The following is a 16179-nucleotide window of genomic DNA, read 5'->3' on the forward strand; positions in this document are numbered from 1 at the left end:
TTTTTTGGTGATCTTCTTCAAAAACTTCTGCTAAATGGAGAGAATTTACTTCTCCGTGCTCATCTAAGTAATCTAATATTTGATCAGTTAATTGTTTTGCCATATTTAAAATGATTTCACCTACAGTGACACAACCGGCTAGCAGCCACGTGAACCATATGCGAACAATGCCTTAAATATAGTCTGATATTATAACGGATAACTTGCAAATAAATGACATCAAATTTTTATTTTTGATACTGTAATGCATTTTAAACAGTATACGTTATTCTTCCAAATTGATTTTAACAATTTGTTTAAAAATAACAAAAAAATTCACTGATAATTCGTAACTATTTCAGATGAAAAAGTTCATGACACTTCATTTACAATAAAGCAAATATATTTTCTCATTATCACAAAAAAACGTTTAATATCATTTTCTTAAGTCTTTCTATTACATCTTGCAGAACTATTAAAAGGGTACATGAGAAGACACAATTATATTAGTTTTTATACATTTTATTCACATTAAAAATACAAATTATTTGAGTGGAATAAATCTTGAAGAGTGGGTAGCACCAATACCTGGTCTACCATGTTTTACAGGTTTGTAAGTGACAGAAAATTCTCCCAAGTAGTGACCAATCATTTCTGGCTTAATTTCAACCTGATTGAATGTTTTGCCATTGTAAACACCAACAATTGAACCTACCATTTCTGGCACAATGATCATGTTACGCAAATGAGTCTTAACAATTTCAGGTTTTTCATTTGGTGGTGTTTCCTTCTTTGCCTTACGTAGTTTTTTTACAAGTGCCATAGACTTCCTCTTTAAACCATGAGAAAATCGTCTTCGTGCACGAGCATGCATCAAAACCATAAGTTGGTCACTGAAACAAATATTTGCATCTTAGAGATGATAGAAAATTTATGCAGAATGAATATTCTCCTGTCCTTTCAACTATGATAACCTATACTTATTTCATATTTCCTATAGTGTAAAATACTCACTTTGGCATATCAAGGAGTTGATCGAGATCAACTCCTCGAAAGGTGAACTTTCGAAAAGTCCTCTTCTTCTTCTGGGTTTCCTCTGCCTGAAAATCATATATAATACAATTAATTTGAGGTTATGTTGCAAATTGGAAACATTCGTTCTTCGACGTTAATATTACATCCTTTAATTAAAAACGAAATCTATAATTTGTTGTGACACATTTGTATATAACTTTTTAAACAGATGAACAAGATTTTATGCGATACATTTTATTATATACGTAATGCATACCTCGGCCATGTTTACTATTCTTAGGAGAAACGACAATAAGAAATACCACTGTTCCTTCTACATTGAAATCGATTCCGGCATTAACTAAATGTTCCTAGATGGAAAACAGACATACTCTTTCTATCATCAAAATTATTAGTTATTTAACTCGCTGCTATTTCAAAATTAACTTATTTTATTAATTTTTGTAGACGATCTAATTATATTCTATTCTATCATAATGAAAAAATCGTTATCATAAAACATCTATCAATATTTTTAAATTGAGGCATTGTCCATTTTAATCAATGTGAAACATCTCTTTTAATTAACTTGTACATATTTGTTCAGTTACAAAAATGAACGAGTTTCAATTTCAATTATTATTTAGAAATTAAATTAATTAAAAGTATCAATATGATCAAATATTCCGCGTAAAATCCATGTTATGTTTTAGTTTCTATGAAAAATGCGCAGTCAAAGAGACGCTAATTTTGACCATGCTTATTAAGCTTGCAGATGTAAAAGCACGTTGTATTTTGTCATTGGGTCGGAATATCGTTGAATAGATTTAAAAAACTTTGTATAATAGACGTCTCTACATTGTACAGATCGGTACACAGATTCTGTATAAAACGGTTTACTTGTAAAATATGAAATATATTTTAGTAACTGGCGGTGTGATCAGTGGAGTCGGCAAAGGTGTTATTGCGAGTTCCTTTGGAACAATCCTTAAACATTGCGGCATTCATGTAACATCTATCAAGATAGATCCTTACATAAATATTGATGCCGGGACTTTCTCTCCGTACGAGCATGGTATGTTACAAAAAGTATATTTTTCTCATTCTTATCTTTTAATAAAATTCAATTTTCGAAAAAATTTCTGTGAAAATCTGAAATTATATGTAGTCCTGTGGTGTCAGAAGCCATTTTACACGTTGCTACCGCGCAATTTTATGATCGTGTTATATTTCTAGACCTCTTTTAATACCAATGTAAAATTTGAAATACAATGAAGTATGTTGATCTTATTAATTTTGTCATGTTATTTTTAATTTGATGCTTCGTTGGGTTTTTGAATAATACGTATAGTATCTCGTTTTATTTATTCTTTGGATTTATGAATATGTTATAAAATCCTACAATTTACAAAAATGTATGTACTTATGTTTCAATACGAAATGAAAAGAAATATATTTATGTTTCTTCTTTTTGATTATTTTGTGCAAAAATTATATTTAATTAAACATGTGTATTTTCTAATTGAGCAGATGTGGTATTAGTTAATAATATTCCCTCTGTTTTACAATTAGAATTTATTGCAATGATATTATTTTATAATTTTATTTTTTATGAATATTTTACACTTCAAATATTAATTTCAAACATAAATTTTGGTTGCATAAAAATTTTATATGCTTTAGGAGAAGTATATGTATTAGATGATGGTGGAGAAGTAGATCTTGATTTAGGCAATTATGAACGTTTCTTGGACATTACCCTACATAAAGACAACAATATTACAACAGGAAAAATTTACCAACATGTAATTTCAAAGGAGAGACATGGTGATTACTTAGGAAAAACTGTTCAAGGTGAAAACAAAAATATCTCTAAAAGTATTAAGTATAATTTGTATTAAAAATGTCTTTTTTTCATTATACCGTAGTAGTACCACACATAACAGATGCTATTCAAGAATGGGTTGAAAGAGTGGCAAGCCAATCGGTAACAAAGGATGGTGACAAGCCAGATGTAATTTCCTGTTTATATATAGTAATAAAAAAAAAAATCTATAGGGGATATTGAAGGAATGCCATTTGTAGAAGCTTTTAGACAATTCCAATTTAGAGTTAAAAAGGAAAACTTTTGCTGTGCGCATGTTTCTTTAGTACCACAAGTATGATACTGTTTTTATTTAAGATAAGATAAGGATTTGATTTTGAATTCATGCCAAGTATGAAGCTAGTTTATTCTTAGCCTCTAGAATTATGCAACTTTTATTTGTAAGAGTGCAGCTGTGTTTATAAACATTTAAACTATAAATAAGTTTATGTAAGGAAATAGAATCAGGAAAATAGTAAGATATAAAAAATATGATTATGAAAATATGTTGGGTGTAATATATATTACTTTCAGCCAAAATCTACAGGGGAACCAAAAACAAAACCAACTCAATCTAGTGTAAGAGAACTACGGGGATTAGGTTTGTCTCCTGATCTTATAGTTTGTAGATCTGAAAAACCAATAGGTGACTCTGTAAAAGAGAAAATTTCAAATTTTTGTCACGTTGCACCTGAACAGGTGAAGTCCCTTAACTTTCTTGAAAGATTGATAAAACTGACTGAAACATAATAACAGAAATTTTTATTTGGTAGGTCATAACTGTACATGATTTATCATCTATATATCGCGTTCCGTTATTAATGGAATCTCAAGGTGTGATTGAATATTTAAACGATAGACTACAATTAAGTATCGGAATGCCACGCCCACGATATTTTATGCGAAAATGGAAAAATTTAGCAGATCGTAGTGATTATTTGCGAAAAGACGTAAATATAGCGTTAGTTGGAAAATATACAAAATTAGAAGATTCGTATGCATCAGTCACAAAAGCATTGCAACATGCTTGTCTTGAAGTTGGCTACAAACTCAATTTAAAAGTGAAGTATTAAACGTACTGTGCAAAACTTAAAACTTGGCGTGCGGGACGGCACATGAGTAAGGTTGCCATTTATAGTCACTAATCTAGAATAGAGAGCATTAAAACCCCAGACTTTTCTACCTGAAAGCCGGATACTTCTATTTTTTAAATTAATTACGATATTCCAAGATAAAAACTTCTTTCTTCCATTTGCATTTGGACTGCTTCTGATGCGTCTGATGCGAATGCAACACTTGAAAATCACTCCTAGAAAAACAGATGTATTGCTATCCTGTATATTACACAGATAATATGGATGGATATAACACGGATGATCGGTGGGGGCTAATGGTTTGGACAGTAAACGAACATCGGAAAACCCGGATCATTACAGAAAATCCAGAAAGTCCTCGGACGCCTTAAAAACTAGGACAAATCCGGGTAAACCCGGACGGGATGGCAACCCTACACATGGGCAAGATGGATATTTCGCTCGCATCTCCTGTTTTCTGTCACGCGATGCTATATACAGTAATGTCTCTATAAGTGTCAGCCAGTTTGGATTCTACAAGTGTCAGTATAGATGGTCCTACGCCTAGGTCTGCGTCAATGCTGCGCCTATGTTATCTCGCTCGCTGTCAGTCAAGCGTGTAACGCTACACCACTCGGTTTCATTTACGAGATTTCACGGCTGGACAATTCATAATAGAAAAATATTATTTCAAATTATGTCAAAAATCTCATCAATATGTTAAGAAAAATTTCGGGATAAAAAAGCGTAAAATTAAAAAAGTTGGTATTTAAATCGCTTGGTTGCGTCGACTCACGTTTCATCCTTATCTTTTATTCGCTGTCCTTGTCTATGTTCGGCAAACTGCTATGGCGGGTGCGAGGCTCAAAAACGTAGTCCCTGACTCTACGAGTGTCAGGTTTAGGTTCCTTGCGGACTGACACATGAGGAGACATTACTGTAATCCGATTCGCCGATGTATCGCGTTCGGCCAATAATGACAATACGTTTGCCCGAGTTCTATGATTGTGTTAGAGAAGGTGGGCCTATGGGGATATAACCCAATCAGACCCGCATTCCTTCCGCACGTCAACATCTCAGCTCTGTACAGTATATTATCCTAAATATTTTATTATTATAGTATTGAACATATTACACTTTATTATTATAATCATACAACCAATTTTAGTACATAGAAGCTGATAATTTACAACAAAGTACAAAAGCAACAGATCCTGTATTGTATCATGAAGCTTGGCAACAACTTTGTAAAAGCAAGTAAGTTTTTTGTTATTACTTCATAGTTTTTTATTTATTTGGAGTTTGGTAATTATTCGGAATAGGGTGTTCCTCGCCGATTTCCATGATTTTTGAGTATTATGTCAAGGACGTCATTCTAAACAACTTTTTCCTATACATGTATCGTTGCTGAGCCTCAGTTTCCGAGATATTTGTAAAAAGAAAATTGCTACTAGCCATAAAATTGCGCCTATACGTATGCGTCCGTGACAGCGTGTGCGTAAACATCCTTCGGATCCGCGGAATGTGGAAATAAAATATAAAACAATCTCTGGGCGATCGAAATTATAATGACCGAAGTTACGATGACAGTGATGTCAGCTTTTCATTGTAATTACTTAGTATTGGTCATTATGCACCAAACGGGGCCTTAACTTCAATTTTGGGTAATTATTCGGAATAGCGTGTTCCTCATCGATTTCTATGATTTTTGAGTATGTTGTCAAGGACGTCATTCTAAACAACTTTTTCCAATACATGTATCGGCTGCTGGGCAAAAACTGCTGGGCCTCAGTTTCCAAGATATTTGTAAAAAGAAAATTGCGACTATACTATAAAATGAGGCCCAGCAGCGGATGTATGTATAGGAAACAGTTATTTAGAATGACGTTCTTGACAATATACTCAAAAATCATGGAAATCGATGAGGAACACCCTATTCCGAATAATTATCCAAAATTGGAGTTAAGGCCCCGTTTTGTGTATAATGACCGATACTAAGTAATTATAATATAAGGCTGACATCACTGTCATCGTAACTTCAGCCATTGTAATTTCGATTGCCCAGATATTATTTTATATTTTATTTCCACATTCCGCAGATTCGAAGGATGTTTAGGCATACGCTGTCACGGACGCATTCGTATAACCGAAATGTTATGGTATAGTAGCAATTTTCTTTTTACAGGTATCTCGGAAACTGAGACCGAGCAGCTGATATATGTATAGGAAAAAGTTGTTTAGGTTGACTTCCTTGACAACATATTCAAAAATCATGGAAATCGGTGAGGAACATCCTATTCCGAATAAATACCTGGTGTTTTATTAATGGTATTATGTTTAGTGGTGTTATAGTACCTGGTGGATTTGGTAAACGAGGTATGCAAGGGAAGATGCAGGCATGTAAATGGTGTAGAACAAACAATAAACCATATTTGGGTATTTGTTTGGGATTACAAGTGGCGGTCATTGAATTTGCGAGAAACGTATTGGGCATAGAAAATGCGAATAGCGTGGAAATTGATCCAGACACTGATCAGCCTGTCATTATAGACATGCCTGAATATAATCCAGGTCAAATGGGTGGAACCATGAGGCTGGGAAAACGATGTACTCAATTTACAAATGAGAACTCTATCATTAGTTAGTAAAAAATTGCTTAAAAAATTTAATGTAATAAGGTTTCTTTGTTCCTATTAAACATCTAAACTATTGTTTTGTACATGCAGAACAATTATATGGTAATAAGGATTGCATAGAAGAGAGGCATAGGCATCGGTATGAAATTAATCCAAAGTATATTACTGATTTAGAAAAAGCTGGATTAAAGTTTGTAGGTAAATAAATAGTAATCTTCTAATCTATAATAGATTCATTCCCATCAAAGTGATATATGTTTTATTTTTTTTTGTCAGGTCATGATGAAGATAAGTTACGTATGGAAATAGCGGAACTAGAAGGGCACAATTATTATGTTGCTACTCAGTTTCACCCGGAATATCTGTCTAGGCCATTGAAACCTTCACCTCCGTTCTTAGGGTTAATTTTAGCTAGCGTTGGTAAATTAAAATCCTTCTTAGCTAGAGGTTGCAGACTTTCGCCTCAAGAGGTCAGCGATAATGAATCAGGTAATAAAACGCAATGAATATACAGGGTGTCCCGTAAAGAGTGTAACACCCGGAAATGGAGGGTTGCTGGGGTGACACTGACCACATTTTTCCTTGACCACAATATTGTTTGAAGCTTCGTTTTTGAATTATTAACGAAAAACACTGGCCAATCACAGCGCACGTAGAGCCCGCGCTCAGGGACGGACGAAGAGAGATTCACCCGCGCGCTATCGCGAACGACGCGTACGCATGACTTCTCGGTTATCAAACGCTGTCAAAAAAAATTTGACTTTGCACCGCTATTTTTATGCGTCTTAGAGAAATGGTTTTTTGTCGTCATTCCGACGTTTGTATAAATTTTTGAAAAAATTGCAATTAGTTGGAATCGCGAAGAAAATAGCGAAGGTCGTTTTTACAAAACGCTCTACGCGCGCTGTGATTGGCCAGTGTTTTTCGTTAATAATTCAAAAACGAAGCTTCAAACAATATTCTGGTCAAGGAAAAATGTGGTCAGTGTCACCCCAGCAACCCCCCATTTCCGGGTGTTACACTCTTTACGGGACACCCTGTATACATTTCTAATCGCCGACTTCTAATATTATAATTTTTCTGTTGTTTATCGCTTTTAATAGATTCCGATCTAATGGAACTAATGACAAAACAACAAATAATGAGCGAAGCTAGTAGGAGCGCTAGTACTACGTCCTGCACTGATTAAATTTTTACCATTTATATTAGCCATAAAAATTTTTAATGAGAAAATATTATATTGATATGTACATATGATCAAATTTTAGACAAAGACTTAGAGTACATATTGCATACTGAAAAAAGGTGTTTACAATACATAGTTTTGTACTAAAAAAATGAAACTGTATTAGATCGGAAATATTAATGTGTATAAATAAATACACAAAATTAAATTGTATTTTTAGCACAAAAAATTTGAGTTACAGATTTTGAAACTCGTTTGTTGAAGTGTTTTTATTGTTTAACATTCCTTTGATTATATCTTGTAAGTCACATACTTCGTTTTTCTTCTCCTACGTATATTTCTATGACCTCAGTTAAAAAAAGTTCTAGTAGTATTTTATTACTATGTACAATATATTTCTGTCCATTGTTACATTTTAAGTAATCCTTCGTTGACAAAATTAGAACACTTTACATTTTACGTGGAAATAAAGTTTGACAGTTTTTTCTATAACCATTGGAATCTTCATCAATTTTAACTTTTTCGTAACTTACGATTTATGGCAACTTTACGAAATTTTTATTGTTACAAACTACGTGCTTCAACTAACTGTATATTAAGGACTCATTGTTGTAAAATCATAATCACGACATTTCATCTTTATTGAGCAGCACATGCGTTCTGCTGAATACAGTATATAAAATATACGCTGGTAAATTATAGAAAAACATTTCCTTTTGTATAAAAATGATATATGTACAGTACACTCTCATTGTTACACGTATAGTATACGGCAATTATTGGTACTAGATTAAGGTTAAGTTACAGTAATGAATTCGGATTATTACAATTCACGAAAGAAATAAAATATCTGTAATACATAATAAACAAATGTAAATAAAATAAATACCAAAAAAAATTAAAATGCACTTTGGACGGTAAGCATTACAAATAATACTAAGAACACATTTTTCGCGAAAGAAAAACTAAACAGTATTTGGACATGTAACATAAAATATTTAAAAAGATTTGGAAGTTCTCATATGTACAAATAATTTTCCGTCACTTATATAAAAATAATATACCCAATAGATTTTACGAAAATGTGTTTCTAAACAGAAGTTAATAACTTTATGATTAATATTAAAACGTAAAGATATTAATATGATGAAATAAGAAAGAAACAACTAATTGTTCTTATATTTAAAAGATTAAACATAAAATAAACAAATATCTAGCCTGGTGCTATCCTGCTTATGATATTCTAAATTACAAAAGTACATAATAAATACTTACTTATGCACCCCATAATAAAATAATAACAGTCTGTAATTAGAACGATTGTTTTACTATCTTTTACTCACTAGCAATACGACGATTGACACTAAGTATTGAAAGAAATTTCCAAGTAAATCTCAGTAATACAATTATTAATGAGAATTTTCGCCTTAAAAGTTAAAACACTAATGCAAACAAAATAGTGATGCTAATTATCATATTTCTTTAATACAGTTCTTCAACTCATAGCCATTCAGTATAATCTTTATATTATCTTCTGCGATATTAATGTACTGTATACAATAAACAAGTTACTGAAAAAAACTCAGTGCTTTATCCTTTAAGGAAAATTTCACGATCTCTGTACCCGTCTGGTATTTTTCGTTACAAGAGATTCAATAAATTTGTTCATGTTAATTAGTTAAGTTTAGCAGTCTCCATAATCCTTCTTTTATACAGTTTGTCATTAAATCGAAAAAGTAGAATGGAGTTGTTACTTGTTATCTTTCTTATAAAATCTTTCGTTATGACACTTCAAAGTGCACTTATAAGCATAGTTTCTCTTTTTACCTATACATACTGTAGCGTCGATATAGCGTAATATAACCTCGTACTTAAATAAACCATTCTTTCTTCTTTTGAACTTGATGGCCAGTGGCTGAATGTACCACCGCTGAATCTGGATCCAATGCAATTTCAGCACCCTTGTCTTCCTGCGTTAAATATTCACCTTTATGTCTTGACATATATCTTCCTATAAGTACTGCCATTATTACTAACGCTATGATAATTATAGCTAATACGCTTCCCAAAATGGCGGTATTAGTTTCGTTGTAAGCAGCTCGAACTTTTTCTTCGTCCACTTGTGGTGGTGGACGAGTTTCTACGATATTTGGCGGATGTGTAATCGGTTCTACACCACAGAAATCTTCCGTGAGAGGAGTACCGACGGAACGGATGTTTCCAGGCCCGTCTTCTTGAAAGAGTAATTTGAGAGGATAAATATCGTCGAACTCTACTCTAGATATACAACCGACAAAGCCTTCTGTCATGGATTCGTTTTTTCCAATGTACATGTATTGAATATTGTTGAACTGTGCATCAGCGGAAGTCTTGATATTGAAATTAACTTCTTTCGGTTCATAATTATCAACTTGTAGCACAAGCGTCGCTCCCGAATTTTTCCTGCCCACTCTGACATCGTGATATTGTCCCAAACCGAAATGCTTGTTCGGGAAGATAACCTCTTGTCGCTCAAATCCAAAATCAAAAACAACACGCAAGTGGCCGCTGTTTGAGACCATAATCGTCATATATTCTCCAGAGATATTCGAGAATAGACCAAGTAAGAATCCTTTAGGATTCGACGTTATAAAACCAACCCTGATTTTTTCAGAAATTGTTGAACGCCAGCTGCCCATGAAATCGTACTTTATTATCGAACTTGAACGCATATTTACACCAATTTCTGTAACATAACAGATTTGAAGTTCATTAAATATAATTCTTTCCAGCTTCAAAATGTAGACAAATTTTTTGCTTAAGAGAAAACAACAATAAACAAACGTACCATCTGCACAAATGGGACCCTTAAACGCAGTCCAACGACAGTCACAAGAGTACCCATCGTATCTTTCATGACAAGTGCCATTATTGAGACATGGGTTGCTCTCACATTTACCTGTACAACCTTCAGAAATTCCGTATAAATTCTGGCGAGTGTGTCTTCTCAGATCTTGTAGCTGACCATTTAGAAGAAGCGCTCTAATACATCCTACGTAACCATCTCTATAATCTGTCGTGGCACCAATGACGAGATCTGACGTGAGATGAAGCGCTCGTACAGGTCCTGGAGGTTCTCTCACTTCGTTCTTCAACGCTCCATCGACTACGATTCTAGCCTCCTTACGATTTCTCTCGACCGAAACCGAGTGCCATCTGTTATCAGTCAATCTATACGAGGTTTGCACACTAACAGTGAGAGGACCGCTACCTGCTAAGTACTGGAATTGAATCTGATTTCCGCTGTTTATAGAAATCTTTATATAATCCGTAGGCCCTTTGCTGTGAATTATGACAGCGTTTTCGATAGTCGTTTTAAACTCAAAATAGATATCACCACTGTGACCGATATCAAAGGTTGGTAGATTGATGGTAGCATCAACGATGCGGAATGTTACTACGTTCTTGAATAAATCTACAATAAAACAAGACCTTCTTTATTATCTTACACCGGGATAGGACGACATACTTTAAGTACAAAGATGTAGTAAAAATACGTATAGGTAACTACAAGAATCAATACAAATGTGAATGGGAATCAGAGGTTAAAAAATCTAATCACTATAGTATTACAATAGCTAAAGTGGTTACCAAAACAATGTAATACTTATGACTACGTGAAATAACATCGTATCTTACCTGACCTTACCTTGGTAGTCAACCAAGGTAATTCAGAACCTTACAAACAATTTAAAGTAAATTAAATTTCCTCGTTCACATGCATAGAATCATGTAAATGTTCTGAGCTTACCATCACCCTCGCAAATAAGAGGTCCAAGCGTGTAATGACCCTCCTTATTATCCACCGGTGTACCAGTATCTCCAAACCGCAGTTGTTTAACAGGAAGGTACTCCTTTTCGGTGATATCGCCACTATCTTCGGATAAACCGTCTAGATCAGCGTCGCAATTGCACCATTTCGTAGGATCCTCGCAATTTCCTAGTATACCACACTCGCATTTACGCGAGCCAGGTAATGCCCCACCCCAGTAGTCCATTTTCTGATTATGTCTGCTGACCCACCACGAGTTTGGCCGGAAATATTCCCCTTGTGGTACTGAAGTTATAAAAATATCATTAGCTTCAATTCCAGACGAAGATCATTCACATTTAGGTTAGTTCCATTAACAAATAATTACCCGGTGAATTGAATAACTTAGAATTAAAACACGCGTAACTAATTCTCTGTCTACAATCTGTGGATCTATTAAGAAGAGCTTCGATCTGATCCATGTCTGCGTCGTAAATAATGTCTTGTACGAAACTGCCCGGTTCTTGGAACCCGTCCACAGGTGTCATACGCTCATTATTGTGCCTTACAATCGTCCTCACGCGTCCATCCGCGTAAAATTCGCAGACTACTGGAAATGGATTCAAAGGACCACTTCCATCGACGTCTATCTTGATATCAGCACGTTGATTGACTGAATTTATGTTTTTGTAGGCTTCGCACGATAGAGGATTTAAGGAAGTGTGACACATTGCTCCCGTGTATCCCGTATTGGCACAATCGCAGAAGAATTCATCAGAATTTTGACGACATACACCAGAGTGTTTGCACGGATTCGGGTTGCAACGATCCATCATCTGACATGTGTCGAACACGATTTCATTTTTGCAACAGTATTCCTCTTCTTTCCAGTCAGTTGGCAGTTTGTAATTACCATCAATACTGATCATTCGCATGCAACCAACGAAACCGCGGTTGCTCTCTATTCCCGTCATACCACCAATCATATATACAGGTCCCGTGATCATTTCTAGCATACGTTTTGTCCTCATGGGCGTTCCATCGACGTTCAAGATAAGGCTGTTCTTCGAGATAGTTAGAATGACTTGGTGCCATTTTCCATCGTTAAACATTTCATCAAAGTTGTCCAGAATTACTTGAGGACTTCCTTTCGTTTTAATGTCAACTTTCAATTTACCATCTTCCAAGAATAACTATAAATATACACAATGTAAGAAATTATTAATATATTTAATAAAGAGTTGTCAGTGATTAGAAATAGATTTACAAACCTTTACGTAACCTGGAGATGTGAACTGATGATACAAAATAATTCCCTTATCCTCATATGTTCTAAAGGTAAGAGAAACATTCAAGGAAGGTATTCCCTCATATCCCTTGAGTCTGGCGTACGAGCCATGTGTCAAAAATGTGACAGGAATTATAGGTGGTTCTGGACAACTATAAATAGTATTCACTTTGTAATATCTTAAATTTTCACCAGTGATTTCTGTGTCCTTTAAATCGTGAATAATGCTAGTTGCATTGAGGTAAAAATTCTCTATACACCCTGTAAAGTTCTGATTAACTACTAGTCCGTCTTGTTTGTTGGGTACACCACCTATGTAAAGCTGATATACATTTTTAAATTAATTAATATTGTACATTTAAAGTTGTAGTAGAGAATACTGTACATTGTCCTATTACTTACTGCTCTATTTAAATCCAGTCTATAAAACTCTCCTTTTATTCTTCCCTTAATCAATACCCTATCTACAGAGAATGAAATATTTTTTCTATTGCGCGATATTAAAACATCATGCCACATATTGTCGTCTAAAAGGCTTCCAATTGACAAACTTGTCATTATACCGGATCCAAGGTCTATATTTAAGAACATTCTATTGTCTCTTAATTGCAAAGCTATGTAGTCTCCTTGCGTCCCGCGGGAATACATTAGAATACCATCAGCGTTGTTTGTTTTAAACCGAAAGCGTATAAAATGTCTATCAGTTTCTATTGGTTCTCGTAATAAATCATATCGTAGAAGAGATGAACCATTAAAGGAAAGGACGTCAGATACTATAAAGAAGAAAGAAATTAGTTAAAAACTATCTGTACTTTGTTTCAACTTCCTTCTAAAAATATATTGTCTCTTACCATAATTACATCCATACAATTCTATTCTTAATGATATTCTATCCCGCCATCGGGTTGGATTTACTCTAATCCATTGTGCAATAATTGGTACTTCAAATTTATTAAGTTTTATGGTATCACCATCCCTATTACCCTTAAACATCTATAAAAAAAAAGGAAAAAAAAAATAAATGTCCTTTTTTATCAATTCCAGTTTTTGTTAAAATTATTGTAATTGTTTCATAAACACAAGAAAAATTTTGTACGAAATATATTACAATTCTTGCATAGTTAGTTATGTGTGTTTGTTGTAAGTACAACATTGACGCCTAAATTGTAATGCATAAAAATGAATAGGAGTAAGTTAAACATAAATCAGTAGACATTTGGCATGCTTTTATGTATAGATGTGTTAGTATAGCATTGTTAACTGTAAGTGCAAAAGCATAAGAGCAAATATATAATGTTCCATTAAGGTCCTTATACAAAGGAAAAGAAATAAGTTATAGTAATTTTTAGTGTACAGTACTTTACAAATTTGAGAGAATATATATCAAAAATTTTTGTTTAGAAGTCAAGAAAAGTACTTGTAATATCAAACTACATGCTTGAAAAGCTATTTATTTAGAAATTTAAAAAACTGTACTAGTTTAAAATAGAGACATTTTTTCCTTCATTGCTGTAACTTGGGAAAAAAAAAAAGCTTTTATTATGAGAATTAGAAAACCATTAAAGTATGAAGGCAGCATTATAGTTGCCTTTGTGCCTCCACCAGTAAAAAGAGAGTATATCTACTATATATTTCTCATTCCAATTTCATAGGTGAAGAAATGATTCTTCATATTATTTAAAAAGATAGAAATATTTCAATATATACAATATGTAAAACATTATGTTACATATCTACGAAATTGTGGTGCATATATTATATTTTGGAAAAAAGATCAAATGAAATGTACATTTTTTTTTTTATAATGATTTTTTCACAGAAAAGTTCTACGTTTCTTTATAATCAATATCTCTATTAATACCTCATCTACACCATCCTGGCTTTCATAACTGGCCCAGGCTTGCCCATCATCAGAGTATTGGACAATATACTCTGTCACATACTCGTTAGTATGAGCACGACCTCGTGTAGCAATGCTGCGTATCTCATATCTGTCCCCCAGTTCCACAGTAAGATGTTGATCATAACTGCTAAGCTCTGGTGACCACGTAGAACCTCCTGCAAAGCCCAGCCCCATGTCCATGTGTAAAAGAAAAAGAGTAGAAGCAAAGCGGATAAGTAGGAGGAAGGAAGTGTTATGAGTCATTGAAAAATTGTATAATAATGATTTTCAGTTGTTTTCATTTTAATGAATGTACGTTTCACATTTTCAATGCAGTTATGATGGTATTTGCGTAAATAATATAATTTATTTGGTTCTTTTATCCAGTGAAAAGTAAACATCAAACAATACAAATATCATCATAACTATAACGTTTTACTTTGATATTTACATGATTCAGGAACTAAATACGAAATTATAATGTGCACAATGTGTTAAAAAGATTCAGCTTGTGTGTATTTATTCCTATGAACAAAGAAGCATTCTAGAAGTGTACATTTATGCAGAAGATGCAAACAGTACCTACCTACAAATCCTTATAGTATAATGTTAGAAAGAATCATTCATTACTTTACTCATGCTAAAGTACTTAACTAGAATAGCAAAGAACTTTTAAACCTAAACTATGTCTTCTACATTATCATGTTGCAATAAGATTCTATTAGTCATTATTAGTTTACATTAGTTACTAGTTGCAATATACCTTTCCAACATATCCTCTCATGGATTATGGCTATATTAGCACACATAGTGATTGAAAAGTTGTATAGAATCTGTTTACCTTAACATTACCATCTTCTTCTTTGTAATCAACGTAGTCCAGGCCATTTGTACCATAACTGATACCATATTCCATAACATACTCATTTTGTACTGTTCGTCCCTGGGTCGCAACAGCTGTGATGTTCATTACTTGACCCAGGTCGATAACAAGGTACTGACCAAAGTCTGAGCTGCTAGCCGTCCATGCGTTTCCGCCTACGCCACAACATATACGCATGCATGCAACTCAAAATGAACTGAAGGAAGCGGATATATTTAACAAGATAGGGCTATCACGGAATTAGATACTACTGTAATCATCACGTACAAACTTAAAATAATTATAATTATGATTAAATTTATTCAATAGCTGAAAAAGAAAAATTTTCCATGAATTTTGCAATATTTTAGTTGTATCATTGAAATTTTATAAAAATAGTTGAAATAGTCTTCTTTTTTAATGGAAATAAATACACATGTGTGAAAAGAAGCTACAATGTTATTTGTTATTTCTGGAGAACTCCCTTTTCCAAGTACAAGAATGGAAAAATATAAAAGTAACAGGTTTGTGTATTGTATGTATTTAATATTATTTATAAAATTTGTTCAAATTTTATATATTAAAATTTTTATTAATCAATAAAA

At 33.4% G+C, this 16179-nt stretch overlaps 4 protein-coding genes across 5 annotated transcripts in view; 1 reads left to right on the forward strand and 3 right to left on the reverse strand.

Annotated features, from left to right (window-relative positions):
• Window positions 1–109, reverse strand: part of LOC108572297 (phenylalanine--tRNA ligase alpha subunit) — a 2220-nt gene extending 2111 nt beyond the window's left edge. The window contains 1 exon segment of the mRNA XM_017934497.1: window positions 3–109. Coding sequence (XP_017789986.1) covers window positions 3–103 — 101 coding nt within the window. The 5' untranslated portion in view covers window positions 104–109.
• Window positions 110–523: 414 nt separating this feature from the next.
• Window positions 524–1343, reverse strand: LOC108572298 (40S ribosomal protein S15). The gene is made up of 3 exons (XM_017934498.1): window positions 1271–1343; window positions 994–1079; window positions 524–872 (listed from the first exon to the last, which is right to left on the reverse strand). Exons 1-3 carry the CDS (start codon window positions 1277–1279, stop codon window positions 524–526), a joined length of 444 nt encoding a protein of 147 aa, XP_017789987.1. The 5' UTR covers window positions 1280–1343.
• Window positions 1344–1814: 471 nt separating this feature from the next.
• On the forward strand, window positions 1815–7072 carry LOC108572296 (CTP synthase). Its single transcript, XM_017934496.1, is given in 10 exon segments — window positions 1815–2068; window positions 2677–2847; window positions 2922–3031; window positions 3033–3152; window positions 3392–3556; window positions 3631–3918; window positions 5099–5187; window positions 6272–6570; window positions 6657–6764; window positions 6843–7072. Coding segments are annotated over 10 exon segments (1746 nt in total). The 5' UTR covers window positions 1815–1902.
• A 2309-nt stretch (window positions 7073–9381) lies between these two features.
• The window catches only part of LOC108572314 (neurexin-4), a 9255-nt gene continuing 2457 nt past the window's right edge, over window positions 9382–16179 (reverse strand). Inside the window, exons 3-10 of one of the 2 annotated variants that reach the window (XM_017934528.1) lie at window positions 14692–14888; window positions 13682–13823; window positions 13233–13603; window positions 12814–13152; window positions 11931–12735; window positions 11543–11848; window positions 10580–11206; window positions 9382–10477 (exon numbers count right to left, since the gene is read on the reverse strand). In XM_017934528.1, coding sequence (XP_017790017.1) covers window positions 9624–10477; window positions 10580–11206; window positions 11543–11848; window positions 11931–12735; window positions 12814–13152; window positions 13233–13603; window positions 13682–13823; window positions 14692–14888 — 3641 coding nt within the window. In that variant the 3' untranslated portion in view covers window positions 9382–9623. Of the gene's footprint in view, window positions 10478–10579; window positions 11207–11542; window positions 11849–11930; window positions 12736–12813; window positions 13153–13232; window positions 13604–13681; window positions 13824–14691; window positions 14889–15553; window positions 15751–16179 lie in introns of both variants that reach the window. The other variant, XM_017934527.1, reaches the window with a different exon arrangement.

This window comes from Habropoda laboriosa, unplaced genomic scaffold, assembly GCF_001263275.1.
Source record: "Habropoda laboriosa isolate 0110345459 unplaced genomic scaffold, ASM126327v1 scaffold65, whole genome shotgun sequence".
Taxonomy (NCBI): domain Eukaryota; kingdom Metazoa; phylum Arthropoda; class Insecta; order Hymenoptera; family Apidae; genus Habropoda; species Habropoda laboriosa.